Raw genomic sequence first — 25825 nt, 5'->3', positions numbered from 1 at the left:
GTGATCTCAGCCTCTTGCAGCCTGCCTTAAAAACCTCCAAGGACTGGTTTTATGAGTGGGCATCTGTGGGAGCATAGAGAAGTCCCTCCCCATACCCACATCTCCTCTGGGGGCCACCCATGCTGTGAGTGCCCCACTCCTGCTCCCTTCCCATGCAGTGCTTTCACTTGAAGGGGATCAAGGAAATTATGTGGCTGGAAAATAACCCAAAAGGTAAATTATTTTTAACTTGGTCCCAGATGTGAGCCGCCATGCAGCCCCTGAACTGGGCTGGGCATGAGCAAGAAGTTTGAGAGGGGAAGAAGGAAAGCAGTTTTCACTATAACAAAATGTCCCGTTGCAACATCTCCCAAGTACTTTGGTTGCAATTCCTCTGAGCCCATCTGAAACTTCAGAAACAGCTTGAAAGAAGTAGCTGTGTGGAAGGAGGCCTGGAAGGTGCCCCCAATGGGAGCAAGCCCCAGGCACAAACACTGGCTGCCTATCCATCCCACAGTGCTGCTGCCTGTACTCCACCAAGGGTAGGTAGGGGTGGCAGGAAAGCACAGCCCAGCAGCAAAGGGCACAACTCCTTTCACCCCTCCTTCCCAAATTTGGTGAACCTTTGGAGGGCAGAGGGAGAAGAAGAGGAAGGGATATTAATATTGCAGAGTACAAAAGAGGTAATGAAAGTGTGGCAATGCCAGTCACTCACTGCATGCCACGGAAACACAGGGGCAGCCTCACCCTTTTTGTTGAAGCCAGCATGTTCTTTGTGTTGAGGGAAGCAGGAACCACCCCAGCCAGACCCTCCCTGCCTCCAGCCACTGCAGGCTGGCACGGGGGGAGTGGTGGAGGGAGATGTGATGGGGGATGTCTCTGCCAGTCGTTGCTGATCTGTTGACACAGGCTGAGTCAGGCTCAACGAGATACTTCTATGAGCTGGGAAAACATCCAAAAGGAGAAGTGGAGAGGTTTGCCTCCTCAGTCAGTTTGCTCACCATTAGTATTTTCCTACTTCCCTATTCTAAGTAAACACACTTACTGTATGCTAGACTTCAAAGAAGTGATAGCCAGCTTGGGACAAATGCCTATGGGAAAGGGACAAAGCAAGAATGCCTTGAGGAATACCCAGCACTGAGCTTGCTCCCACCCTGCCAATGGCCAGGCCTCCATGGAGGCACAGGCTGGAAAGGCAGAGGCTGGTTAAAAGCAATGATGCCTGTGAAGTGCAGATATGCAGGGAGCAATGGACAGGTTTGCAAGTCGGAGCTCAGAGAAGGAGAGCACAGCAATGCCAGTGTGCTGGGAATAAAAGACAGGTTTCCTCAGAGACACAAACGAAACCTCACTGTCCCACTTAGAGCTGCTCTCAACACCACATATGGCAGGTGTCTGAAGCAAGGCAGTGACACTAAACATGTCCCTTCAAAGGACAAAACACAGAAGAAACTTCCCAGCTATCAGCTTTTCATAACTCAGACAAAATGCCAGAGAGGCTTCTTTGATTGGCCTGCCCTTCCCCTCCCAGGGGAGGATACAGAAGGGACACTGGCCCGTGAGACAGGAGATGTGGTGCATGAGGCACCCATTCTCGGCACATTTGCTCTGAGAGCCACCCTGGTCTCTGAGGATTTTGGAAAAAAAGTGACCAGTGCGGAAATCTGTCACTTAAATTTAATATCCTGTTGTCTGTGAGGATGCAGTCCTTTTGGGAAATTCAGTCCTGGCAGTTAAAAATAAAGCAGCCATGTGGAAACAGTGAGACAAACAGCTCTGCCCCTGTGCACCCAAGCCAGCATGCCTGGAGTCCTCAAAGTCCAATCATACTCAGCCCAGATCAAGTCCAGTCTCCACAGGAGAGCTGTTCTGGAAGCTACTTGGAAATGCATCCCAGCAGAACAATATCACCCACAGCATGTACCTGCAGTTGATGTGGAGTTACAGTGACATGAGACTTCCCTATGGCTGCACCAGGCTATTTTAAATTCGAGGCAGGCATAAGGCATGTGACAGTACATGTTGTTCATGTGGGGAAACTCTTTCATTAATATTCATGCCTTGGGACTGGCCTAGGGTAGACAGTTTTTTTGAGCATGCAACGCATTTAAAATGCAGGGTTGCCTTTAATGCCTGGAACACTGATGCAGCTGAAAACATTGGTTCACCTAAAATCAGACCTTCACAGAAAGCCCACTTCCTCTGAGCAGCAACAGACTTACTTGTACAGGTAGAAATACTCTTGATCTTCAGTCACCAAAGGCTAATCTCTCTCAGAGTGAAAGAAAAAGTAAAACCTCAAGTAGCTGCAGGATGTGTGGGAGTTGATTTTTATGTCTAAACAGTTATTTGAACCAACACAGTCGTATAAAAACACGTCTCCACCCTCCTTTTGCTCTGGAAACACAGTTTAGAGGATTTAGAGGACACGTGGGTCTCCAGGCCACACAGTCAGTAATTTATTCAGGGTTGGCCACAGAAGTGACACATGTCCCCACGGCCTGCACTGCTGCTGGAACCCCTGGCTGTAGCAGGAGGCTGCGGTGCCCGGACTGCAGCAGCTGCTCCTGCAGCAGCACAGCTGGCAGGGCTGGCGCTGGGCGGGCAGATGTGTGCAGCCTGCACTGTCTGCAGGCAGGGCAGGCACTCAGGGCAGGAGCTGCGTGCCCCTCACGCCAAGTTGTCTCTGCCTGTGAGTCACAGCCCTGACTCATGAGCTGCTGTGGATTAAGCTGTAATTTGAAGATGTTGCCGCCTACATTTGTCTGCACTGCTCCTCTCCCGGAGGTGGCAGAAACAAACACTCATTCAGTCATCTCAAAAATTCGGCCAGACGTGCTAGTTCAAACCCCAGGTGAGGGCAGGTTAGGGTGAGTGAGCAGGCGAGCGGCTTGCAGCAATAAACCCGGGGAAGGAGGTTTCCATCCCACTCAGGGGCTGGAAGGTATCTGCCACTCCCACCTGCCAGCTCCCTGCCATGCTCTCACTGGCTCCTGCCGTGGATCTCTCATCTGCCCAAACCCCTTGCCTGGCCCCTGCACCTCATGGAAAGGTCTCTCTACTCACCCCACACACCATGGGGATCCTCTAGCACCTAATACAGGTGAAGGTGTTTGTCAAATGCATGCGTTAATGCTCTAAGAATCATGAGCACCATTTCTCTTGCCATTTGCATTGCCTTGGAAAATTAGTTATATTGGGACCTAAGAGCTACTGTACTGACATATATTCAACTGAAATAGCCAATTAAACCAAAATTGTTTTGAGTTAAATGAAAATTAAGACAAGTGGCAGTACCCAGGATGAGATTGATCAGGATTATTTGTGAACTCCTAGGCACATTTCTGCTGGAAGAGCCAAAATTCTGCACCATGTGCTTATTCTGGCTCTCAATTTTTTTCCCCCTGGCATTAAACCACCTGTTGGAAGACAAACCGTGCCTTATCCAGCATAAAGGCAGCCAGCACACTTGTCAACAATTTCTGAACAAATGGAAGCATGCATTTGTACAGGATCAGCACTTTGCACCAGGAAGCCACCGTGTTTATATCTCATTGGAAGCCATAAAGCCAGATTTTTTTTTTTTTTATTCCATCAGCAGCTCACGTGTGCAATGCTTTAACTAAAATTGTTTAACTTTGGCCCTTTGATTACAGCAGCACAACCCCCTTCCCACAGGCCAGTCCTTGGCTTTGGGTTAGTCATTGCTTTTGGTTTACACACAGGAATTGTACTTGATGCGGGAGCAGATAAGCAATGCATCTGCTCAGTCATATTTCCCCAGCGTCTCTCCCTTTGTTCTTTTGCCTTTTATCTGCCGAGTTCTCTCTGCAGAGATCCCTGCCCTTGCCCTGCCGCTTTTCCCGTCTTTTCTAAGCTTGCCCTTGCCCACCTCTGCTTCTGCAGGAAAGCAACCAGCCACTCGCATTTAGCAATGCCCTCACTATTTACTGATGCCAGTTCCCCCACTCAGAATGAATTTCCCTTTTGTTTGCCTTAGCTGGAAAGGTCTGTGAAACTTGCAAGAGTTTCTCCCTAACTGGGAACAGGGCAGAGAGAGGCTCTGCATCCCTGCCCGTGGCAGCGCCGGCGATCCCGCGGCGCTCCCTGCGCTGCCCGCAGCGCTCCCACACTCCAGGTAGGGCTGTGCGATGGGCTGTGCGCTGAGTCACCGCCGGGTTAACACCCCGGCCCTGCCGCACCAAAGACACATCAGCGCAACAAAAGCCATGCTGACAGCTCCCAGCGCTCAGCTAACGCTGATTAAAGGCCAGCTTGTGACTTCGGGGGAGGAGGGCGAGAAGCGGCTGTGCCCAGAGCAGCCGCAGCGCTCCTCTGGCTGACTCAGCCAGAATTGCCCCGCAGGTCCCCACTCGGGGACACCCCCAGCCCTTCTGTGGGCGCACGGAAGCTTCCTTGGCACATATGCCAGTCCTACGGCATGTAGGTCGGGTGCCTTCAGGAGCAGCCCCAAGATAGGCCGGAGCTGGACAAGATGAGGCAGGCAGGGAAAGAGATGCTCCTGCCCATGCTGTGCACAGCAGGTATCCCAGCTGGGACACATTTGCTTGCTGGAGTAGTCTGCAAAAGAAATTGCTATAGGCATGAATATTTAAATTTCCTTCCAATGGGTATCAAGCCAAATTCCACATCTTAGTTCCAGGGTGAATCAGGATGATCAGACATGCTGCTTCACAGAACAGAAATTTAGAAGTAAGACCAAATCCCAATGCCTTCCTCCAGAGGGGACAGAGTGCCTGGCCAATTAATTCAGCAGAAAGGGAGGGAGGAATCGTAACCCTGCAGGCTATTGGGTTTTTTTCATCTTTGCTTGGAGGGCCTACCTGGCAGAGACGTTCCCTAAGGTCAGCAAGTTAAAGAACAGTGTCTGTTAAACAGACAACCTATGACTCTTTTGCAAAGCTCCTCTGCTGGGTGAACATGCCTTGTCTCTGTGAAATACTGCTATTCCTCTGAGAATATGTGCTCTGAGCATGGGGCAGGAAAGAAAGAGGCAGCTAGACACAGCTTCCCAACTTCTGGGATCTGCTTAAAAAAGGACAGGGATGTGGGTTTCAATTCCCTTTTTTTTTTTTTTTCTGAGTCAGCTAGACTTGTCCTGGGCCATAGCTGAATCACACCAGCCAGAATGTATGCCTGGATAGCTCATCCTGGGATAAGGGGCACTGTACCCCAGTTTGATTCTCCAGCATTGCCCAACACCTCCATCCCACCTGGCAGGACTGCACTGCTGCAGCTGGTCTGTTCAGGTGCATTAGCACCAGTGCTGTTTATCAGAACAGCCTTCCCCATGCCACAGTTTGCTTTGGTTGTGCCCCAGCTGGGCAGCCCTGCCACAGGCAGCAGAAGCGTGATGTGCAGACAGGCTGCAGCAAGCCATCCCTGACACCAGATCCAATGCCTGGAGAAAAGCATCCTAATCCTGCCAGGTTTGCTCCTTACCGGCACCCACGTGAGCTAATCCTTCCCAGAGTGTACCCAACCCTCCCGTTTCCTTCCCTGGGAAACCTGTCAGCCTTCTTACCTGGCAACATCGCACTGGGCGGCTGAGCTGCCACCCAGGGGGAGAGCAGGAGCCACCCCTGCCATGACCTGGGCTTTGAGGCTGCAGACACAGGCCAGCACGGGCTGCCCTGGCTCAGCAGCTTCCTCTGCAAACCTAGCAGACGCTCACAGCAAAGAAACAGAAACCAAACCTGAAAAATGAGGCGTCTGCAGAAATGCTTTATTGGTGGACTGCTGCTGGGTACTGCTCTTTCTCCCTGCTCCTGTTGGGATCTACCTTTGCTGCTGTTTGCAGCCTGCTCAAGCTGCCTCTCCAGCAAGAAAGCACTCAGTGATTACAGCAGTGACCCCTGGGGATATTACTGCACGATGGGAAAAGCAGCTATAACAGCGGCTGGGTGTGATGCTGAAGAATTCATCTTCCTACTGTGTCCTTAATACAAATTCTCTTATGGAAAATGAATCAGTCCTCTTTAGGCTTTTTTCCAGAGGCCCCTCTGACTAATTTTGTCCAAAACATCCAGGCTGACCCTGCACAGCAGTATGATGGTGACAGACAGGACCTGCTCACGTTTGGGTGGAGGCAGGGAAAAACTGTTTTACAGGCCTGCCCAAAAAAATCCTCAGGCTGACTCTGCCAAAAACCACACCAAACATATGGTAAATGAAATTGCTGGCAGGGAGCTGGCTTGGACGGCAGGAGTATTTCAGCACTGTGGACTGCTTGTTAGCTGGCCTGAATTGTATTTATGCTGCTTTAAGCAGCTCCATATTTAAGGAAAAGAAGGCAAAGGAGAGGGCAATGCCAATTTTTTGGGTGTGCTTTTGATGCCTCCCCATGCACATTATTTTCCTGATGATGTTAGTATGGTCACAGTGCTTGTCCCATTCTGTGGTTAAGAGCACAACAGCATCACAGAAGGTTTCACCTCCTCATATGGCAACAGTCTCCTGTGGAAAAGCAGACAGAAGGGTTTTTCTCTCTTGGAACAGGGAGGCTGCCTATTTCACCATATGAATGTCCTGTACATTTCATGGAGCTGATGAAATCATGTACAGATGGGATCCATCTTAACAAAGGCTCTTATTCACAGGGCAGGTTTCTCTGCGGCATATCTTGGGCTGTATCCCAGCTTGCACAGCCATATCAACCAAATGCATCCACAGAGTCAGGCAAATTTATGAGAGGATACCAGACATGGAGATGCTGTGCCCCTGCTACTGTGAGCAGCATGACTTACTTGTGCAGCAGTTTGGCCCTCTGGAAATCTGAGCCTTGGAGTCACGGCAATAAACATTTCCTCACATGACAGCCTTTAAAAGGATTCAGGTACCAGATACCATTTCCAGGATGCTGCCAGGTGCTGTGGAGAAAGCATGGCAGAGAAGCAGGATCATAAGAAAGAGGTGCCTGATGTCTTCAGAAACTTGATAGGCTGCCATAAGAATAGCTGTGGTGGCTACATCTACTGAAGGGGGATGAAAATAGAGCAGACAAACAGCGGTTCCTTTCCTTGAGCCTGGGGTATCATCTTTCCTCCTGGAGCAAGAGTGGTGGAGTGCTAGGGGCAGAGCTCACATTCATGGGCAGCTTTCCACCCTCCTTTGCACATGCAGCTTGGAGCTCAACCATTCTCCAGCCTTACCCCATCCCTTATTTACCCCATCTCTCTGCAGGCTGTGAAATCCTGACTATTGCACTGGCAAGGGGCTTTTTCAAGAGAAGGCAGGGGGACAGACACCTCAGATCTGTTGTCCTGCTCCTGATTCCATGGGCACACCTTTCTGGGACTGAGTCATCATCTAAGTCAATGAGATGACCGAGTCCTACAGAATCTGTTCGACAACCTGATCTGGATAACGAAAATCAAAGTTTAAGAGCAAACTTTTGGGCACAGTCCAGCCCAAACATGGGTTAACAAATCCTTTCCCCTGCTTTTCCTTTCTTGATGTGCATTCAGCCCTCAGTCAGTAGTACCTTAGAATCATCTCACTATCTGACTATGCTCAAAAGGACTAAAAACAACAACAAAAGGAAACATACAGAGGGATAACTTAAGAGAGTTTGGAAATCGCTTCCCATACGAAATACTCCTTTAGTCACAGGCATAAAAAAGCATCAAAATTCCCTGCCTCTGATGTAAACAACAGAAAGAAAAAGTCATCTGGAAGGACAGGATGATTCATACTGAGGACCTGACTCGTAATATTCATCAGTGTTGAAATTGCCTCTGCAAGATGACTGCATGTGAAAACAGCACCAGTGAAATCCCAGCTTCTGCCACGAGCAGTATCATTAGCAATGAAGTGGTGTGGTGAGACTCCAGTGGCACAACCCTTGCTCTGGTGAGTAACCGTAAGTCATCCGACCAGTCCCAGCTAAAACAGCACTGTCATTCAGGTAAAACTGCTTTACATAAGGGCAGCTGCAGCACACTGGAGCACGCTCAGGCTTTGCAGCCCTCTTCAACAGTAAAATAAAAGGGTTTTTTTTTTGCACTGCAAAAATTCCTGCTGAGGGCTTCCTTATAAAGGATCAAGCTGGATGCTTGAAGAAGACTGGAAAATCGGCCAGTCTTTTCCTTTATGTTAATTGCCCTGAGCCAAGCGGTAAAAGGGCAAAAAAGGCCATGCTGACTTTATGCATTGTTAGAAGATACTTTCCTCTGCACATTTGAATCTGTTTACTTAATCTTCCAGGCCTTTACCCATGAATATTAAATTCCTTGATCACTATGCATTAGGAGTCATCTTCACACCATCTGTTTGTATTTGTCATCTAACCCTTGTAAATAATAAAATGTACTTTGTTCTCAAGTTCATGGATCCTAGCAGGAGAACAATTACTGTTGAGGAAAAGTACTGTGTGAAACTATTGGCAGTGACAGGACTCTTCTTTAGCCTCCCACCTTGCCACTATACAGTAATGAAATGAAAGCCAGGATCTGGCCCAAAGAGCAATGCATGGTTTCTTTGAAGGGCCAGAAGAGATTATGGAGGGCTCCACATCTCTGAAAGTGATGCAGATGTTCTTGCCCATGCTTCCAAAAGAAGGCAATGTCAGAAGAGAAGGCTTCACTTCAGAAGGGCAGCCTTATTGAGAGTAAGGCATTCTAACAGGATCTAGCTGCTCTGCTCAAGCAAAAATATAACCTGTATTGGCAGGAATGGCTGTGGCTGTTTAACAGGGTGGCCTGGGCAGCTGGCCTGGGCAAACTTCCTAAGAGGTACTGGCCCGAAAAAAACATCTGCGGAAGAAATAGGTAAATGAGCAGATAGACAATGTTTCTCTCACACCTGGGAGTGCCATTAAAGAAGTGAAATTGTCACCTATCAGCTGAGAGGTAAAGTTCAGAGAAGGCTAGGCAAATACCAAGGGAAACAGTGATAAAGTGCGGTTGTTAGAATATGAAATTAATCCTTACAGGGAACTCTGCCTGAAAATTTTATTAGATCATGCAATGAGAACAGCCTTGACACATATTACCAAAGTTCAATTTCAACTTCATCAATGGGGATAAATGTGTGAATTCCTAGGACAGTGGACCCATGAGTAGGAAAAAACATGTGCCATGGTGGAAGACATCTGTGGACAACAAAAGCTGGCTGGTAAGCACACCTCATGGGCACAGTGCCTTGGGGAGCCAGTCAGAGGCATACTTTGCAGAAGACTCACAATGATTTACATCCCCTAAGGATTTGTCTCTCTGTGTTCCTATAAATTACCTTATATGCCAGGCAACTATCAATAAGCACTCAAATTGTTACCGTCTAGTTAAGACCTAATGTTGTCGGTTAAAAAAGGGATCATTTAGGAAATTAAATGGAATCATATTATTTTTATCCAACACATCAGTAGCAACAAATTTATGCAAGAGAATAGTTGTCAAATATTTGTTTAACTGGAAGAGTTATCTGGGCTTGGACAAGATACCACTTGCCAGTCTGCTCAGCCTTGCAAACATCCCACACGAGGAGGTTACCCATTAAGTGATAGACAATACAACTTGTTAATTGTTAGAGCGTTATAACCTTAGACTTTGCCCAGGTATTTAATAACACCATCTGCTGTCTAGATCTGCAATACTATTATTTTTACATGAGGATTACTCTTCTCTCTCCACAAAAAAGGTTGCAAAAACAGTGCTAAAGGAGAGCAGAGCAGCATGATACTTAAACCTGACTGCCCAGACAACGTATACAGAGGGTACAGTTCACCCAAAATATCGCAGATGCATTGTCTTGAATATGGAAATCTTGATGTGCTGAAGGCTGAGGGCCTGTGATCCAGCCTTGTGGACTGCACTCAGGAAAAACATTGTCCTGCCTGAGAACAAGCTGGGGTGCAGGCTGCCAGTCACTTTGCTCTTTCAGGCACCGTTGCTGTTTCCTTCACCAAAACAACAGCAACGGTCCAAAGGCTACCATTCAGGAATGACTGTGCCTTCAGATCTTTTTCTCTTTGATAACATGCTTTTAAAGCATGTACATTTCACACCAAACAATCACATTTATCAGGTTTTCCAATCGTCTTCTTGCTGACAGTGATGTGATTTTTGGCTTTGGCTTCTTAGGGAATTTAGGGGAGAGAAGAAAATAGTGTACTTCTCTCAGCTGGTATCTTCTGGTCAGTGTTTCCATGGGATTTCATTTAAAGCCATTCCCAGTGCACTGGAAATCTGAACCTACTGGATTCAGTCTCAAAAGTTCTAGCAACCAAAATAAACCAATTTCTCCCTCTGGAATGTTGCAATTTTTGTGCAAATAGTCTTTTTCTCCAAATAATGAGAAGCTGAAACCTGGTAGCTGGTGAGCTGCCAGATGAAGAAGGAAGCATTAGAGGTGTGAAGACCAAAGTGCTCCAAAAAACAAGGCCAAGAGAAAGAGTCCAGAGCGTACTTTAAATTTTAAAGTGCACATTTGTATTGGGTTTTTAAATAACATTTTTATTTAGCTTACTGCTTATTGGTGCATGTTTGAGGAATAAAACAATCATGAATCCTCCACATTCCCCAGCTTAATTCCTATATGAGACCTAGGAGGTGGAGTGCTTTCCTTGGCACTCTGTTGCAAAAGAGAGGTCAAATATGAAACTGAACATATGAATGTAATTAGGAGGGTATGTAAAATATGGGAGCTGGATGTCTTAACAGTGTCCAAAGCAGGCATGTCTTGACATGTCATTGGTTGAAAATGATTTTAAGTATTCCAGCCTGTCGGACAGTGTATCGGATTACATCTGAAAAGAGTTTCTTAGTCTTTTGCTCATATGATTTTTCTCATATTTCAAGTGCAGAAGTTTGACTCTGAAAGCCTAGCATCAGAAACATTCACATCTTTTTTGAAGTATATGAAGCAATATCTTTTTATTACCAACGCTAGTTCTGGAAGAAGATGTGAAAAAGTCCAGATTCTTCCCGCTTACCCTGTATTCCTTCTGAGGCAAAGGAAGTTCCAAGGACATTTATGCATGCTACCTGGAGGTGCATGTAGCAGGTTGTGATGGGATATTTTTTTCCATTTGTAAACAGAGAAACTGTTTCATATCATACACAGCTGAGTAGGTTTTCCTATTGTTGTTTCACAAATGACAAAGGAATGACTAAAATCTGTGCCAAAAGTATGCACAAAAATCCATCTCTACTCTTTGCCTATGATTTGCATTTTCTTTTAAACCTTTCCAAGTGAAGCAGTAGGCAAAACCCCCGGCAACTAGAAGCATGTGCAAGGATGCAGAAAGCTTTAGAATATGTTTCCACACCCTGCTGACCTATTCATCAAAAAGTCTGCCAAAACACGTAACTCTTAGTCTAAAGCAAAATTCACAAGAAAGGGCTTCGCTTGCATTAACCTACTTCTTTCCACGTTGCGTGCCACTGCAGGATCTCCCTGAGGAAGAGGAGCTGAGCCCGTTCTGTGGCTTTCCTGTCCTCCCTAGGAATTTTCCCAGCTCCTTGGCAAAGGGGGGCACTGGCAGGAGCAGCCCTCCTTCAGCTCTGGAGGTGGACCAGGCTGGGACTCTGAGTTAAGCCAAGCAGATGCAATGGCGCTCTGGATGAGGCAGGAGTGAGCTGTCAGCTGCAAGGCTGCTTGACCTCACGGTTAAGGAGTGCAGTGCATCGTCACCTCAGGCCAAATGCTGCTCTAGTGAAAATTCAGTGACTTAGCAGAGCTGCCCCCAGCGGGAACTATGATCACCCTGTGATCACTGGCTTACTGAGGCTGGCAGTGGTGAGTGATAGTAGGTTTAGATGTGCCTGACTCCTTTTCCCAGTTCTCTCTCCATTTGACTCACCGTCCTGGTTCATGAGCATGGTGCAGTCCTGGAGTAAGGTTCTCACAACTCCAAAGAGCATTTGTGGAGCCATAAACTTGACAGCAATGGCTTCAAATGGAAAGTACGCCCCTATATTGAAGCAGACATGGGAGTATCTTCCTCACCTCATCCCTGCATTGCATACATCAATTTTTGAGATTGTAATACAAACTCCTATTTTATTTACCCACACACACGCGCACATTTGTTTCATTCTAGTTTTGTACCTGTTAGACATAGGCCCGATAAGAACAAAGGAAAAATCATACTGGTAGTTTTTTTTATTGCTACTGAGTGATAAGGACACCCCTCTGCAGTGAAGTCCTGTGCAGGGATTTCTCCATATTATCATTACTGGTGATGCAGGCAGGGCTGTCATTTTGCTTTGCAGGATACGGAGCTTAGCTGTTAAGCTCTTGAAGGTCCTGGCAGGAAATCAGACCCATCTCCAGTGTGGCCCTGTGTCCCTTGGAAGCCCAGCTGATCCATGTGTCCCTCCCTCCTCTTCAGTGTGCACTCTGGCAGCTTGGGGAAGGTTGTCACAGCTGTTGGTGGGTGATGGGAGGATGCCTGTGGGTGCAGCACAAGGGGCTTCTGCAGCAGCTCCAAACTGCTGCTGCTGCTGAGGCCCCTTCCCAGCCACCCACCCATCCTGACCTGCTCCCTTCTTTGCAGAAGCACCCCTGGCACAGCAGTATGGTGGCACTGGGGCTGGTTTAGTTGCACAGCAGCTGTTGGTGCTGCCAGATTTGCTCCAGCAGCCACACAAGCAAAATGCCGACAGCAGCACCGGCAGAATGGAGAGCTGGGGTGAGGGAGAATGGGACCACTTCTTCTGCTGACAGCACCAGCTCATTGTGCCCGCCAAAGCAGAGCTGCAGGTGTGCTGCATGCTCTCCTCTGGTAGCTCACCCAGCTCACGCCCAAGGCCATCTGGATCAAAGACAGGATGAGACAGTGCTCCGGAAACCAGGGCCAAGCTCCTCTCTTCAGCATGGGGCTCTGGGGTGGTGATTTGGTCTGCTATTATGTAAGATTCAACAAAAGCTGTATAACAAAACTATTTTAAGAAAGAATGTTAATTGAAGGCTGAGTCAGGCTGCAGCTAAAGCAGAGATGGTTTTGAGAGGCTTGTACTCTTTTTCATTTGGTCTGTATTTTTTCCACTTAATTACAATGTGTGTGGAACAGCAGTGAGCAATAATAGTAACTGGCAGAGGGAAAATGGATGATCAAGATGATCATCCTCTTGCCTCTGGATCAGCCACTGAAACCCATCCCAGATCTTCACTGTTGAAGTCATTCACCTCTGAAGCTGCACAAGGCATACAGGAAGTGCAAGCAGACCACGGAGCAAAGAGGCAGCTGCTTGGTGCTCCTTACTGTGATGGACTGCAGGTGGAAGCTGGTGGGACGTGCTAGGGGGAGGCTTGCTGAAGGATGCCGGTATGACACCTTTCATGAGTGCATGCAAGACCCCTGAATCAGCAACAAGAGGCAGCTGTGCAAGCTGCCCCAGCAAGCTCACTGGCCTGGCCATTCCTCAGGCAAGACACAAGGTCCTTTGCAGGACCCATTATTGGAGATGACTGGTCCTCATCCAGTCCTGTTTAGGAGACTAAGAGATATGCAAGCCCCAGTCTTTGGCAAGCTCCTCTAATGACTGGAATTTGCAGGAGGAGACTGAATTTAATTGCCAGTTCCAGCACAGGTCTACCAGTTATTAATGCTGCTGGTGTTCTTTTAATCGAATATGAACTCAACTGTAGCAGGCACCTCCTTCTGGAGCTCAGCATGAGCAGAAGGGATGTGGGTGCCTGGAAAAGGGAGGTGTATGATTTTCTTTGCCCAAAGTACACATGGACAGAATGAAGTAATGCAATACAACTCTGCTGTTTAAGTTTACAAATACATCATTAATGCCTAAACTAGCAAGTATTGCTCCTCAGCATTGCTACACATAAACATACTACTCATATGACAGAATGTACAAGAAGATAAAAATATCCTTTTTTCACTTGTTTTTACTTAGCATATTAGAGTGCAGTCAGCAAAAAGATAAGGCTATGGGCTGAAGCACAGAGAGGAGCATTTCCTCCCTGCTCTGCCTGCCCAGAATGCTCCCTAAGGGTTTCCCCCACAGAGAGGAGGGGCACTGCCTGAGCATCAGGAAGAGAGAGAGGGAAAGAATGAGAGGAAGTGCTGGGAGGCCAAAATCAAATTTTGTTTGCATTCTGTGCTTTCTCAGATTTGGGCACCCTCCTGTTGACTCTTGTCTCATTGCAGAATTGAAATAGTGTAGCTGCAATGACTAACAGAAATATGGGCACCCCAACAATATCTCAATGTGCCTAGAACAAACCAAGGCTGCAGCCTAATGAACCATTTTGCAGCCTTTGCATGCCAGTGATGAAAATTCCTCCTGAAGGAAAACTGGTCTGTACATGGGACTGTCCTGTAGCAGTTGCCCACCTCTCCCTGTATTATAGACCTTTCCCTAAAGAGCAACTATCCCCCTGAAGTGGAGGATAGGGGAGCACATCAGCATAGTGCATTTTCTATGCAGCTAGGTGGGCATGACTGGTTTGTATCCAGCATTCGGTAGCTATACAATCTTAGCAATTGCTAGGGAATCAGACAGGGAATCCATCTCCCCTTTTCTCTCCCCTTTTTTTCTGAGCTAGCTGATCTGTGTGCAGGCCAAACCCATCGGCACCTGCCCCCTGGAGCCCCCAGCCTCTCCAGGTGTCCGCACCATGCAGGAAGGAGAAGACAACTGCTGCTGTGTGAGTGGAAAAATGGGATTGTGAAATGGCTGGTGCTGCCAGGAGGCCTGGATAGCAGGATCAGCACAGTCTCCCTTCGGCTGGGCTGCCTGCCCCACTGGTGGTGGTCCTGTCCTGCCCCAAACTGTGGGGGCCATCAAGGCAGGAGGCTTTTGGGACGATGAGTTCTTCTGGCAGGCCCGGGAGGTGATTTGCCAGCTGGAGCTGTCAGCAAGCGCCAGTTTGCTGCTTCGGGGGGATGTTTGGGTAATGCAGGAACTCCCATGTTGGAAACAGCATTAATAGCCTTGGCCCACGCTTCGAGAAGGTCTGGTCCTCGGTTTTGACTTTTATTTTGTGTGAGGACCCTACTGCCAACTCCCACAAAAAGCAGTTCCCAGCCTGAACTCCCCGGCCCATCCGAGAAAGCCTCTGGCGCAGGCTCCTTGGGGCTCCTCTTTGTGCTTTGCTCAGGCACACCAGCACTTCCACACATGCAGAGAGGGAAGCTCTGCCCCTCTGCAGCTCTGCAAGCTGCATCGGCATGGGCTCAGGGGAATGAAGCACAGACAATGAATACGACTATCCAGAAGCCTAAAAAGAAGGAGATTTAAAGCCCTCTGTAATTTTTTCAACAGACGATCTGTTTCTGCTCTTATTTTGTAACGTTTCCTGTGGAGTCCTCGCCCCTGTCCAATTTTTTTGAGGGTATTTGGAAGCCTGTCGACTCCCGCACAGAAGGCAGGGAGCAGAGCCAGCGCGGTGTCACGGAGGGGTCACTGCTTCCTGGGCTTCCTGTTTATTTTGGGAAGGGGTCACCCGGCCAGCCGGCCGCTCTGCCTGCGCCCCGGGAAGCCCCCGGCCACCACATTCCTGCCCCCCTCGCCCGTGGCTGCAGACAATTGCTGACTGTGGCTCGAAATGCAGAGCACCAAGGCGGGGTGTAAATGGGATAACCCGACATGCCTATTTACTCAGCCTGGGGATAAGGGGCGGAAGCTTTTCCACATCAATTGCCCTTTCTTCTGGTATCTGGAAGTGTCTCTCTGAAGTTTTTCGTTCTCTTCGGAGGGTAGTAACCTCTGAATTTCTCAAGTATTTCCATGATCTTTTCCTTGCTGCTTTTCTGCTTCTACTTGAAAAGAGGGCATAGAGTCAACTGCGCTGTTAAAAACAGAATTGTCTCCCTTTTTAAAGAAAGCATGCAAATTTTTCTCCAAACTGCCTAGAGCAGAGCCCACCAATGGAGCAGAAGCAGTAGCACACAGGCTCTTGCTCACAGTGCGAGTCCTTGGTAACTAGCCCTGCCCAAGCTGTCTAGAGCAAAGCATTGGAGCAGAATAGCAGTGTACATCACATCTCCGTATTTCAGGACATATCTGTGAATTAACGGTAAATGATTGTCCTGTTGCTGTTTCCTCTTCTAGGCAGGCCCTGCTTTGGTTGCCTCGCAGCTCTTCAGAAGTTAACACCAAACAGCAGCATTCAATGCAGCTGTCTTCAAGGAGTTAATAAAAGGCCCCATGTAGGGGAAATAGCAGACTCTGAGTAGCTGCTCGAGTCCCTCTCGATCCTCTGGCACGTCCTGCCTCACACTGAGCTAGTGCAGTGACCTCTCTCCGGCCTCAGTGGAGTAGTTTTGTGCCAGTGGCTCTGTCAGCTCCTGCCATCAGCAGTCAGCTCCGGGCTGCAGGGCAGCCGTCAGCACGCCACTGACGAGTGGCTCTTGAGGAAGCATGCTCTCATCCTGCAAGCCCGTAAGTGCACACAGCTTTGCACTCACGGTGATGCTTCTGTGAATAAAGTTATAACTGGTTGTAAACATCTGCAGGATTGGTGGCTTACCATGAGCCTGTCCAAAGCCTATTTATGTCAACAGGTTGTGCCTGATGACACCCTCATTTGCATTAGTATCTTCCCCCCACCGCGTAGCACTAGATTAAACACTGTTGGCCCAGAGTCACCTGCATCTGACTAAATCCAAAACTTCAAGGACTATTCCCAGCCTCTCTCAGTTCTGGAGAGCAACCTCCATAATTCATTATGGATCAATGAAGGAGAGGTGGTAGCAGCTTCAGTATAATTGCCCTTCTTATTTTGGCTCTGGCCATTTTGATATGACCCTACAGGACTTCTGCCGCAACAGAAGGATGCAAATAGGAGCCATGGAGGAAGCAATGTGTGTCTGCTGGAGAAGGATGTGAGACAGGCCTCAAAAGGGAAAGGGAAAGAAGAATGCCAAGTGATCAAGTGAGGAGCATTGGTTTGGACACAGATTGAAGGGCAGGCCCCATGAGGGATAGGTATGTGGGTGAAGTACAGGCTGGGGGCACAGCTCTGGGCCAAGGGTCTGCATGCAGTCACTGCTGCCAGTGCAGAGGATAGGTGGGAAAGGATATAAGACCCTGCAGGGAGGAAGAGAAACACAGCAAGATCTCAGTGTGGTTCACTGACAAAGGCAAAAAAACACATTGCGAGAAGAGGCATGGCATTGATGTGAGGGTGGCAAACAGAATTCACCTCAAAGAGCTGCTCCACTCCAACCTTTCCTCTCCCCTCCTTCCCTCACCCATGACACTGGGCACACCAGAAAAAGACAAAGCCTTCCACACTGTGCTGGACCCTCATCCATGGCACTATGGTGCTCCTTGGTCAGGGACTGCCCCAGCCTTCACAGCCCTGCACCCCACAAGACATTGTCCAGCACTTGCTGCTCCTATCTCTATAGCCTTGGTGTGCAGCAAGGGGCATTTCACAGAGATCGGGCACAAAGGGGTGGTTTCTGTTTCAAAAAAGAGAAAAAAAGAACAAGAGACAAATGCATTATTTGTTCGATTCCTGCGCAGTTACTGCTGTAACAGTCAGCAGCTTTGAGGTATTTTTTTTGTGTGATTTGATACATAAACCACATTTCCTATGTAGCAGTGCCACTATTTTTTAATCATCTTTTTGACATTGAGCTTGGTAACATGATTTTGTTGTGTTTTTTTTTTCCTTTTCCACCAGAATGAATTCAAAGACAGCAAATGCGGCAAAACCAGAATACTCATCTTGACTTTTCCATGCAGCAAGTTTTCATTAAAAATAAAGGAAAATAAATACAGATCACATTTTCTGTCCTGCAGTTAAAAGCCTGCCATGCCTCAAAGCTTTGCTTTCTTCTTACCCTGCAGCCTCGCTCAGCTAGCACTCCAGCTCTGCTCACGATCTGAAATGCGCAAACACGCTGTTTCTTGGCTGTCCACCAGTATATATAAATATATGTAATTTTTTCCTTCGGAGAACCTGGAGGCTAAAGCAAGAGGGCAAAGGAGTACGTGACTAAAACATCCAAACTTCCTCTTTCATAAGCCATCACATGATGAAGTGCAATTACAATTCCTGCCTTGTCCCTGCCAATTGCAGGCGCATTGCCTCACCCGAGAAACCCGGCTTCTTCCCCCGCCCCGTGTGTGTGAGTGTGTGTGTGGAGGCAGCGATCGCTGCAGCCGGCTTGGCGAGGCTCCAGCTTCGGGCTGGAGAAAGAGGGCAGTGGGTGGAAGACGAAAACAAAGATCTGTTTACTTAGCTTGCATGGATAAATCGTCTTTCCAGCCGGGGAGGGGAGGAGGGAAGAGAAACAGCTTTAAAGGACTTTGATGCAATGTGAAAGGAGGGCTGCTCGGGAAGAGCGAGCCGATGTTAACCCTCGGCTCACCGGGAGCACGTCGTAGCCACGGCAGGGCTGCCCCCTTCTCCATGCTCCTGCCCCCCGGCCCCGGCCGGCCCAGGGACTGCTACGAGCTGTGAGAGCTCCGGGGTAACTCCCGGGGCAGCAGCCCCGGCCGCCGCAACGACGGGGGTGGCTTGGGGGCCGGGCAGGACTTATATTTCTCTTATGGACAGCCCGGCGCCTCCAGGGCGCCCAGCCGGCCGTGCAAAGTCACCCAACCTGGCACGGGGGCCGGCGCTGCAGCCAGGCCGGGGCACGGGGAAGCAGGGGTCCCCCCGCGGCCCCGGGGCGCACGGGCGGCCGCGACACAAGGTCCCCAGCCCCGGCGAGAGCGGGGGCAGAGGGGCGCGGCTGTGGCCCCGGTGTCCGCCCCACGCCCCTCGGCCGAGCAGGAGCAGCGGAGCGGCGGCGCTGGTGGCGGGGCCAGCCCCGCAGCGCCGGCGGGCGGCCCCCAGCCGCGGGAGGCACCTCCCGGCGGCGGCGACGGACGTCAGAGCTTCCCCAGCCCCGGCCGGCCCCCGCCTCCCGCCCTCTTTCCCTCCCTCCCCCGTAACCTACATAACGCCGTGGGAAGGGCGGCTGGAGCGCGGCTGTCGGCGGGAGCAGCCTCCTCCGTGTTCACCCTGCACGGGCAAAGGCGTGCAGGCGACCGACCGTACGTGCCGGGATGTGCCCGGTGAGGGTTTGCTTCACCTCCCGTGGCAAGCGAGGAGAGCGAACACCCTCTCTTGCTCCCTCCCTTGCCCCCACCCTGTGTTTCAGTGAGGATGCAGGAGGCGGATGAGCGATTCACAGCGTGGAAGGGGGTCGGGGAAACAGGTTTTTCATTTTTGGGAACGAGACGGCGTGTGCTTAGTCTGTGTGAATTTCGCTAATCTGCATTAGAGAACTGCTGGTTTGTGGTTTAAAATGACAGGAAATCTAGAACGTCCTATTTCCTGTGCACAATGACAACAGTTAAGAAAAAAAAAAAGCAAAAAAAAAAAAAAAAAGCTGGGTAATCGTTACATTTATTTCTAATGGTGCCTCCTGCTCGGGCGGGGAGAACAAAGCCGAGCACTGCTCGGCGGGGCGCCGGCCCCTGCCCGGAGGTGGCGATGACCGGCCCGGCGGGGGGGACCCCGCAGCTGCGGGGCGCGCCCGGGGCGCCGTGCCCAAGGTCACGGGGCGAGCGGGGCGGGGGACAGGAGGGGGCACGCTGAGCCCCGCACTGCGGGAGGCGCCCCGCGCACCGCTGCGGCCACGGGTGGGAGGTTTCGGCAAAGCCCCTGGGCGGTGAGGGAAATAGTAATACACCCAACAATAATAAAAATAAAATCAGAAAAGAAGGAGGGAGCTGCGGGGCACCCCCGCCCCTCGCCTTGTCCCTCTCGGCTCCCACAGCCCTCCCCGGGGGCGAGACGGGGCGGGGGCGCGGCGGCCCCCCGGCGGCAGGAGGAACCCCCGGTGCCGGTGGCGGTGCCGGGGGCGCGGGCAGGGGCCGGGGCTGGGATCGCGGCGGCGGCGGGGCGGGGGCGCCCATCGCGCAGGCGCGGCCGGCACTGTCGAAGAATCGAAGCGGCGGCGCGCAGAGGCGGCGGTGGCGGCTGGAGCCCGGCACGGCACGGCGCCGCCGCCAGCCCCGGCCCCGGCCCCCGTGGCAGTCCCCGCCCCGCCCGCCCCGCCGCGCCGCGCCGGCCCCCGCCGCCCCGCGCCGCCCCGTAGTAGCCAGAGAGCGGGGGAGCCGTGCGGGCGGCAGCGGCCGCAGCCCTGCGCCAGCCGCGCGGCGGAGATGCGCGTCCCCGCCGCCCTGTGAGCGCCGCCGGCGGAGACGGCGAGGGGAGCGGCGATCCCCGCAGCGGCTCTGCCTGCCGGGGCGCCCGCCGCGCCCCGCTCCAGCGCACGGAAGAGGAAGGCGAGGGGGAGGGGGCCCGGCGGACGGTCCCGCTGCGGCCGCGGCTCCCGAGCCTGCCCGTCGGGACTCCGGTGACGAGGGGCGGAGGAGGCAGCGGCCGGAGCCGGAGCGGGGGGCGCTCGCCGCTGCCCCGGGGCCGGGACATGTCGTCGGCGGCGGTGGCGGCTGCTTCCCGCAGGCAGTCGTGCTACCTGTGCGATCTGCCCCGCATGCCCTGGGCCATGATCTGGGACTTCACCGAGCCCGTCTGCCGGGGCTGCGTCAACTACGAGGGCGCCGACCGCGTGGAGTTCGTCATCGACACGGCGCGGCAGCTGAAGCGGGCGCACGGCTGCTTCCCCGAGGGCCGGGCCCCGCCACCGCCCCACGCCAAGCAGCCTCCGCTCTCCGCCAAGGAGCTCCTGGCGCAGCAGCAGCAGCTCGGCCACCCCTCGGCAGCGGAGGCGGCGGCGCGGCCCCCGCCGCAGCCCCTGGAGCGCTACTCGCTGGCGGCCGAACGGCCGCCGCCCCGCCTGGGCACCGAGTACGGCGGCGGCCGGCAGGTCAACGGGATCCTGGTGCCCAACGGCTTCCCCAAGCCCGAGGAGCCGCCAGAGCTCAACCGGCAGAGCCCGAACCCGCGGCGGACGCACGCCGTGCCGCCCACCCTGGTGCCGCTGGTGAACGGCGCCGGGCTCCCCGCCGCCATCGGCGGTCTGGGCAGCCGCGCCGCCGCCGCGGCCGCCGCCTCGTTGGCCGCCATCTCCGCCGCGCCCGCCCCGATGGCCGTGCCCGTACCCCAGCAGCCGGCGGCAGCGGCGCAGGCAGCGGGGCAGGCGGCCGGGCAGCCCGGCGAGCTGGGGCACAAGCGCCCCGGCTCCGTCTCCTCCTCCTCCTCCTCGGGTGGCGGCGGCGGCGCGGCGGGAGAGCACGACAGCGGCGCCAAGGAGAAGAGGGGCTCTGCCGAGAGCCTGCCGGCGGCGGCGGCGGAGCTGGCCGCGGAAGGCAAGGGCCGGCCGGGCGCCGAGCAGGAGTGGCTGGCCAAGCCCAAGACAGTGCGGGACACGCTGCTGGCCCTGCACCAGCACGGGGGGCACGCCGTGGCCCCCTTCGACAGCAAATTCAAGAAAGAGCCGGGCATGGCGGGCGGCAGGCTGCTGGGCTACGAGACCAACGGCTCCGTGGCCAAGCCAGGTGAGCAGCCGGGGACCAGGGGGCGGCGGGCAGGACAGGACAGGGCAGGGGACGACGGGGCGGTAGGGAGGTCTCTCCAGGGATGCCGGGCGGGTTTGGGCGTGCGGGGCGGCGGCCCGGCCGCTTGGGTGGCCGGGTGCCCGGAGGGTGGCCGAGGCCACCCGTTTCCGCGGTTGCTCGGCGATGCATTGTGACTGCGCTACCTTCTTACCCTCCTCCTTCCCCCCTCCTCTGCCTCTGCAGGGGCCCGGGCCGCCCGGAAGAGGAAGCCTTCCCCCGAGCCAGAGGGCGAGGCTGGACCCCCGAAGATCAACGGGGAGGTGCAGCCCTGGCTGCCCACCTCGTCGGAAGGGATGAAGCTGCCGCTGACGGCCACCCCCTTCATGTCGCCCCCGCCGCCCACCGCCTCGCCCCACTCCAACCGGACCACGCCGCCCGAGGCGGCTCAGAACGGGCAGTCCCCCATGGCCGCCCTCATTCTGGTGGCGGACAATGCCGGGGGCAACCACGCCTCCAAAGACGCCAACCAGGTCCACTCCACCACGCGGAGGAACAGCAGCAGCCCCCCCTCGCCCTCCGCCATGAACCAAAGAAGGCTGGGCCCCGGCAGGGAGGTGCCGGGCCAGGGGGCCAACGCGGCGGCGGCGGGCGGGCTGGAGCCCGTGCACCCCGCCAGCCTGCCGGACTCGTCCCTCGCCGCCAGCGTCCCGTTGTGTTGTACCCTGTGCCACGAGCGCCTGGAAGACACCCACTTCGTGCAGTGCCCCTCCGTCCCCTCCCACAAGTTCTGCTTCCCCTGCTCCCGGCAGAGCATCAAGCAGCAGGGAGCCAGCGGGGAGGTGTATTGCCCCAGCGGGGAGAAGTGTCCCCTGGTCGGCTCCAACGTCCCCTGGGCCTTCATGCAAGGGGAGATCGCCACCATCCTGGCCGGAGATGTGAAAGTGAAAAAGGAGAGGGACTCGTGACTCGCCTGTGCTCGCCGCCCGACGTCACCTTGAACTCGAACTGCTCGAATTCTGTATATATCTATAAATATATATATATAAATATATATATATCTCCAAGACAAGGGAAATGTAGACTTCATAAACATGGCTGTATAATTTTGATTTTTTTGAATACATTGTGTTTCTATATTTTTTGAAGACAAAAGGTATGTACTTATTATAAAGGCATTTCTTCTAATTCTTCTCTTTTTTTTTTCTGTTTCGTTTTTTCTTTTTTTTCCCTTTTGTTATAGCAACTATTTGTTGTGCTTCCCTGGTGACAGTTACTGTTCAATGTAGGCTGTGACTTGCGCTGCTTTTTTTAGAGAGCACTTGGCAAAACAGAAATGCTTCTAGCTGTATTTGTATGCACTCGTTTCTTCTGTTTTTTCTTTTCTTTTCTTTTTTTTTTTAATGCCAAATACACTTTCTGACGTTGTAAAGATTGCCTTACTGTCTGTGATTCCTTATTCCTGGCCCCTGTCCTGTAGAGCTGGTCGCATGCAGGCTTGGTCTGAGGCAGCTGGGGACAAGAGTGGCTAGCCAAGGCAGGCATGGCCTTTGCCATCCCGCTGGCCAGGCGAGCTTAGGGAGCAGGAGGGCTTTCTCCCAGAAGCGCGTGCCTCGAGTTGCGATGGAAGATCCTCCAGATCCAGTCCCAAATTGCTCACTGTTTCTCAAGGGAAGTTGCCACCAGAGTAGGATGTGGAGAGGTGTCCAAGAGGCGCTGTTGAGTTAGGGATTTCTGGGTTTGTTTTTGGTTTGGTGTTTTGGTTTTTGTTGTTTTTTTGTTTTTTTTTTTAAAGCAAAGTTGACTGCAGTTCTCGTGATCAGTTGTAAGATTACAAAACTGCATTTATTCACCTTGCATATCATAAAGTGGAATTTTGATAACGAACTTAGTTACACGTTGGGCGAAGGTGCCAATGTAGCACTGCCATTTCTGAAGGTCTTCAGTGTCACTTGTGGGGCTTCTGTGTCTTTGGACAAAGCTGGGGATATGGGGAAGAGACTTTATTTTATTTTACTTTAATTTTCAGATAACGCATATGGATTTTGATTTTGCTTACCAGTCACCTCTAGTGCTGTTGCTATTGTTACTATCGCTGACCCGGTATTTCCAAGTAGTGGCAGGTACGGTGTGGTACAGTGACAGCAGTGACTGAGGCTCTGCCAAATTGCCCGCGGGCATATCAGTGACAGCCCAAATGTGGGTGGAGGAAACCTGTAATTTCCTTATTACGTATGCTTGAAACAAACCTACTGCTATTCTTTGAAAATGAAAATATAAACTGGTTGAAATGAAAGCAATTAGGGCTGCACATAATGGTCCTGGCCCTGCCTTTTAAGCTACTTTGGAGAACTCTTTTGTAAAGCCCCTTCTTTTGATCACGCTTCTGCATCACCAAGCAGACTTCTAAAATCAATAAATCATTGGTTACTAGAAATAGTTCAAGTCTTATAGTGATGTTTTTGTGCTGTTTATAGTTCATTGGCAACACTGCAGCTGTACAAGCCCTTCTGTCGAGGTGTTTATAACTCGGTTATAGGCGGTTGTTTCTGAGCAAAAGGGTGGCGAGGTCGTCCCTTCCCAGGGACCAGCTAATAAACACTTCCAATATCAGAAGAGGAGGAGGAAAAATCTGTTCAGCCAACTATAAAATTGAAGATTTTTGGGTGCTTTTTAGTCAACTGTTCTTATTGTGATAATGTTCAAACTGCAATTTAATGCAGAGTAGTTTTTTTTTTTTTAAGACTACTTTTTTTTCCAAAAAAGAAATGATCATTATTAGTATTTGAAGTTCAGAACTGCACATGCACAGTAATTTTCTATGAAGTGTTTAATGAGCACACCCACTACATTGTGTTCCATATTACAGGTCAATGTATAAAAGATAAGACTTGCATGATAAACAAATTCATTGAGTCAATATTACGCTTTAAAACTTATAGTCAAGATTGGTGTCTTATGTAAACACATTTAGCCAATTTGAAGAAAACGCACATTATATATATACCTATATATATACCTATATATAAAAAAATGCCAACTGTAAAGGATTCTTTGGAACCACTATGATCTGTGTAAATGTGTATTTAGGCACTTTATTAAAAAAATGGAATTTGAGCTGATAGATGGTAACAAGTTCTTCAAAGTTACTTGGCATAATACCTTACATGGGATGAAGTTGATGTTTTTGATTAAGGTGGTATCCCTACAATTAAAAAAGAAGCAAAACTGAATTCCAAAACCTGCCTAAAAGAGCCCCCCCTTTTGTGTCATCAGGTGTCCCAGCTGTGAGCATGCCGAGGGTGAGACCTGCTCCTGACAAAGCACACCCTTGTTTTGGGGCCGAGGGACATTGGTGTGACTCGGCCTGTAGGGAAGCACACCTTCCTCCTCCTCCTGCCAGCCGCCCACTCCTGCAGCTCTGTGACTCCTGGAGAGGATGGAAACTCCCCAGCCAGTGATGCCAGGCAGTGGCCCAGAAACAACATAGATGGAAAAGAAATGGCACACGGTGGCTGTGCTCACTCAGCTGACTTTGAGCCCCCGGCCAAGTCTAATCTCCATCATAAAACTTCAGAACTTCAAAAGAAAAACAAACAAACAAACAAACAAAAAATTTTAAAAATTGAGGGTGTTCATACATAGCTCATTTTTCTCACATTGAATGTTGCTTTTTCCTTTTAGTTGCTTTGCTCAATTTACAATAATGCTCCAGTGGATTCTCCCTTTATTACTACTTCCTGGGCTACAAGCTTTTTTCTTTTTCTTTTTTTTTTCCTATTTTGAAGTGCTTTAGCTGCAACAGTGCTACTGTTAATATTCCTTTTTAAACTTTTTAAAAGGTGATACTGTAACTTGTGTAGTATTAAAAGTGTTTTAATGAAGAATGTGTGATTATATTTTTTTTCCAGCCCATTTCTATTATTTTTTTTTTCAAAGATACTTTTTCCTGGCAGTTCAACTGCATGGTGCTTTTGTTGATAGCTGCTGAACTAACCTGCTGCCAGTTTGGCATTTAATGTTTTGTTTTTTTTTTCCTTTTGACACTAAGCATAGGGAAACTAGGAATTTGAAATACTGCAATTTTTTGTATATAAAAAAAAGAAGAAAACTTGAAAAAGCAATAGTTGTACAGTATTATTTAATTTTTTTTTTAATACTGTCTTGACATTTATTTGTAAACAGGCAGCAGTGTGGGACAAGAAGGGAGGCATGAAGCTGGTGGGTGCTGCCCTTTGCCTTGGTCCCAGGGGGTGGGAAAGGTGCCACACAAGGGAAGCTTTGACCGCCTTTGCAGTGGCCTCAGAAAACCTGGTATGTTTGGGAGCTCTCTTTTTAGATGTGCTGTAAACCAGGCCATGGCAACCGCGTGTTTTTATGAACTAGCACTTAGGCAAAGGGTATAAATACATTTGAGAGTGCTCTCTAGTGGCTTGTTATGTCAACAGAATCCCTGGATCCTT

General features: G+C 50.9%; 1 protein-coding gene and 2 long non-coding RNA genes across 4 annotated transcripts in view; 2 read left to right on the top strand and 1 right to left on the bottom strand.

The window, feature by feature from the left end:
* The window catches only part of LOC116994739, a 34654-nt gene extending 15251 nt beyond the window's left edge, over positions 1–19403 (bottom strand). The window contains exon 1 of the long non-coding RNA XR_004417561.1: positions 18857–19403. This is a non-coding gene — a long non-coding RNA (uncharacterized LOC116994739). The remainder of the gene's footprint in view (positions 1–18856) is intronic.
* LOC116994740 lies at positions 16828–17720 on the top strand. Its single transcript, XR_004417562.1, has 2 exons — positions 16828–16889; positions 17593–17720. It is a non-coding gene; the product is annotated as an uncharacterized LOC116994740 (long non-coding RNA).
* A 758-nt stretch (positions 19404–20161) lies between the features above and the next one.
* Positions 20162–25486, top strand: IRF2BP2 (interferon regulatory factor 2 binding protein 2). Of its 2 annotated transcripts, XR_006162951.1 has the most exons (3): positions 20162–21365; positions 21609–22518; positions 24639–25486. XR_006162951.1 is itself a non-coding variant. In XM_042779145.1 (2 exons), exons 1-2 carry the CDS (start codon positions 20336–20338, stop codon positions 22328–22330), a joined length of 1752 nt encoding a protein of 583 aa, XP_042635079.1. In that variant the 5' UTR covers positions 20162–20335; the 3' UTR covers positions 22331–24484. The 2 variants fall into 2 exon arrangements, 1 of the variants encoding a protein (XP_042635079.1); XM_042779145.1 differs by lacking the exon at positions 24639–25486 and having other exon boundaries at positions 21609–24484.
* The last annotated feature ends 339 nt before the right edge of the window (positions 25487–25825 follow it).

Source organism: Catharus ustulatus, chromosome 3 (assembly GCF_009819885.2).
Source record: "Catharus ustulatus isolate bCatUst1 chromosome 3, bCatUst1.pri.v2, whole genome shotgun sequence".
Taxonomy (NCBI): domain Eukaryota; kingdom Metazoa; phylum Chordata; class Aves; order Passeriformes; family Turdidae; genus Catharus; species Catharus ustulatus.
This window is presented reverse-complemented; position numbering and strand designations above follow the sequence as displayed.

Coding starts and splice junctions, on each gene's coding strand:
- IRF2BP2 (XM_042779145.1), top strand. CDS start 20,336: ATGTCGTCGGCGGCGGTGGCGGCTGCTTCCCGCAGGCAGTCGTGCTAC. Junction 21,366..21,608: donor CGGCTCCGTGGCCAAGCCAG/GTGAGCAGCCGG, acceptor CTGCCTCTGCAG/GGGCCCGGGCCGCCCGGAAG.